This window comes from Pistacia vera, unplaced genomic scaffold (assembly GCF_008641045.1).
Source record: "Pistacia vera cultivar Batoury unplaced genomic scaffold, PisVer_v2 Contig633, whole genome shotgun sequence".
Taxonomy (NCBI): domain Eukaryota; kingdom Viridiplantae; phylum Streptophyta; class Magnoliopsida; order Sapindales; family Anacardiaceae; genus Pistacia; species Pistacia vera.
In genome coordinates this window covers 146,475-148,998 of record NW_022196483.1, presented here as the reverse complement: position 1 = coordinate 148,998, position 2,524 = coordinate 146,475, and the positions used below count along the sequence as shown (strand labels likewise).

Below are 2,524 nucleotides of genomic sequence, written 5' to 3'. Positions count from 1 at the left end.
CTTGGCAGTTCATCATCATTGGGAAATTCAACAACTTGATGTCAACAACGCATTCTTGAATGGAGAGTTGACTGAAACAGTGTTTATGGTGGAGCCTAAGGTATTCGTTTCATCCTCTATTGAACCATAAGTTTGCAAGCTTCGTCAAGCCCTATATGGACTCAAACAAGCTCTAAGAACTTGGTTTGACAAACTAAGGGCAACCTTACTCTCTTGGGATTTTCTTAACTCCACTTCTTATGTGAGCCTGTTTTACTTCAAGAATGATTCTCAAGTTGTTTATTTACTAGTGTATGTCGATAAAATCCTAGTTATGGGAAATAATGATCAACTTATAGCCCAACCAATTAAGGATTTAAACAGCCAGTTTGCTCTTAAAACAATGGGTCCAGTCAACTACTTTCTTGGGTTTGAAGTTAAGAGAAATAATTCAAGTCTTCTTCTTACTCAAACAAAGTATGCACATGACTTGCTGGAAAAAGCAAAAATGGAATATTCTAAACCATGTGTTACTCCTATGGCCCTTGGTACAAAACTTGGGAAAGAAATTAGAGATTTGTTTGATCAACCAACTTTATATCAAAGCATTGTTGGTGGCCTACAATACTTGACCTTATCCAAACCAGATATAGCTTTTACAGTCAATAAATTGAGTCAATTTTTGCAAAATCCTACTGTTCTTCATTGGACTGCCTGTAAAAGGGTCTTGTGGTATATTAAGGGCACTTTAAAGTATGGCTTGGTGTTTAAGCCACATAAGTTTCTTCACTTAGAGGCCTATGTTGATGCAGATTGGGCGAGTGATATTAATGACCATAGATCAACCTGTGGATATGCTATGTTTCTTGGTGATAATTTGGTACAATGGAGTTCAAAGAGCAAAAAGTGGTGTCCTTATCCTCTACTGAAGCTAAATACAAGGCATTAAGTAGCAACTAAAGTTGTATGGATTCAACATCTCTTTAAAGAACTTGGCATTGATCTTCCACACACACCTATTATATGGTGTGATAATATGAGTGCTGGAGCTCTATCATCCAACCTCGTTTTTCATGCCCACACTAAACATATAGAAATCGATGTACACGATGTTAGAGAGCTTGTTGTAAATAAAAATTTGCTGGTACAATATGTTGCTTCAGAGTATCAAAAGGCTGACGTATTGACTAAATCTCTATCTAGTGCAAGGTTTGCCTTGTTGCGGGAAAAACTAAATGTTCCTTCCAGTTTACCTGCCTAAATATTGTCCTGAATCTCTTGATGTTGTTTATTGATTTGCACTGGTTGGATTGTTCGGTGTTACTCACTAGTTTAGTGCTAACTAGTTCTGTTCTTCACAATGGTCTGGGGAAAAGTAGTTTAGTTCTTTATGGTGATCTAAAATATTTAATGTTGCTCATCATGATGTAGTAAAGTGATGAATACTGTGATGGTACTCTTTGGCACAGTAGTATTGGTTTTGTATAGGTTTGTTTTGGTATGAATATTGGGGCATGGGCATGTTATTAGTTCCCATGATGATATTGCAGAAGTTGTGGCTACTGTTACCGCAGAAGTTATGGCTATTGAATGAAGTCAAGATCACAATAGAAGATTTGAGGTATATTATTAGTTCCTATGCTGATGTTACAGAAGTGTGGCTATAGAATACAATTCAGAATAGAAAAAAGAATGAAGTTCCAAACTACTGAAGTGTGGTTGTAGAATGAAGTTCATTTTTAAAAAGGGGATATTGACATAAGAGGAAGGCTCAGCTCAACACAGAAGGTTTGATATACATGGGGATAATGGATCAAATTGAGGAAGTTCAACTTAACAAAGGATATTAGACTTAGTTCTGTTTAAGTGAGGATATTAGACTAAGTCCTATTTAAGTGGGGATATTAGACTAAGGTTTGTAAAATCAATTTTAATAAGTGCAAGGGTTAGATCATAATTTGTCATGTTTGTATCACTATACAGTGCGTTTAGATTATATTTTTATATAAAAGTGGTTAGGTTTGTTAAGTGGTAGTTAATGAAAAATTACTGTTCTTCTTCAAGCTCACGTTTGCGTGTTCCTTTTTACCTCTTCTCTGATTTTTCTTGCTTTTCTTGAAATAGTTGAAACCTTTCACCCACAACATATTTTGTTTTCAATTTTTGAGAAAGGAACTTGATTTTAGCCCAAGTAATATTGGGTTTGTCACCCATTGTTGGACCTGCATATTAATATTCTAAACTACTGTTACGAGGTCAATTGTTGTCTTTGGCCCAATTTAAACTTTTATCAAGAATTATTTAAAATAACTCATTTTGCAATGGAGTAATTGTTTGATTTAGATTAATAAGGGAATTGGCGGTTAGAAGTTGGAGTGTGAAAAAGGCTTCATGTAAGAGAATACTCAGTTATATTAAAGGCGCCATTCATCATAGTTTATAAATATATTTCAGGAGAAGTGAAGATTTGTATTGGAGAGTTTTGTTGATGCTGATTCGGCTAGTAGTATATCAGATAGAAAATCCACCAGTAATTATTGTGTTA

At 34.9% G+C, this 2,524-nt stretch overlaps 1 protein-coding gene across 1 annotated transcript; it reads left to right on the top strand.

The window, feature by feature from the left end:
- Positions 1–382: 382 nt before the first annotated feature.
- LOC116111390 (uncharacterized mitochondrial protein AtMg00810-like) lies at positions 383–928 on the top strand. Its single transcript, XM_031397584.1, has one exon. It carries the CDS (start codon positions 383–385, stop codon positions 926–928), a length of 546 nt encoding a protein of 181 aa, XP_031253444.1.
- The last annotated feature ends 1,596 nt before the right edge of the window (positions 929–2,524 follow it).

Bases quoted from the DNA above. Each gene is read 5' to 3' on its own strand.
- LOC116111390 (XM_031397584.1), top strand. From the start codon at position 383: ATGGGTCCAGTCAACTACTTTCTTGGGTTTGAAGTTAAGAGAAATAAT.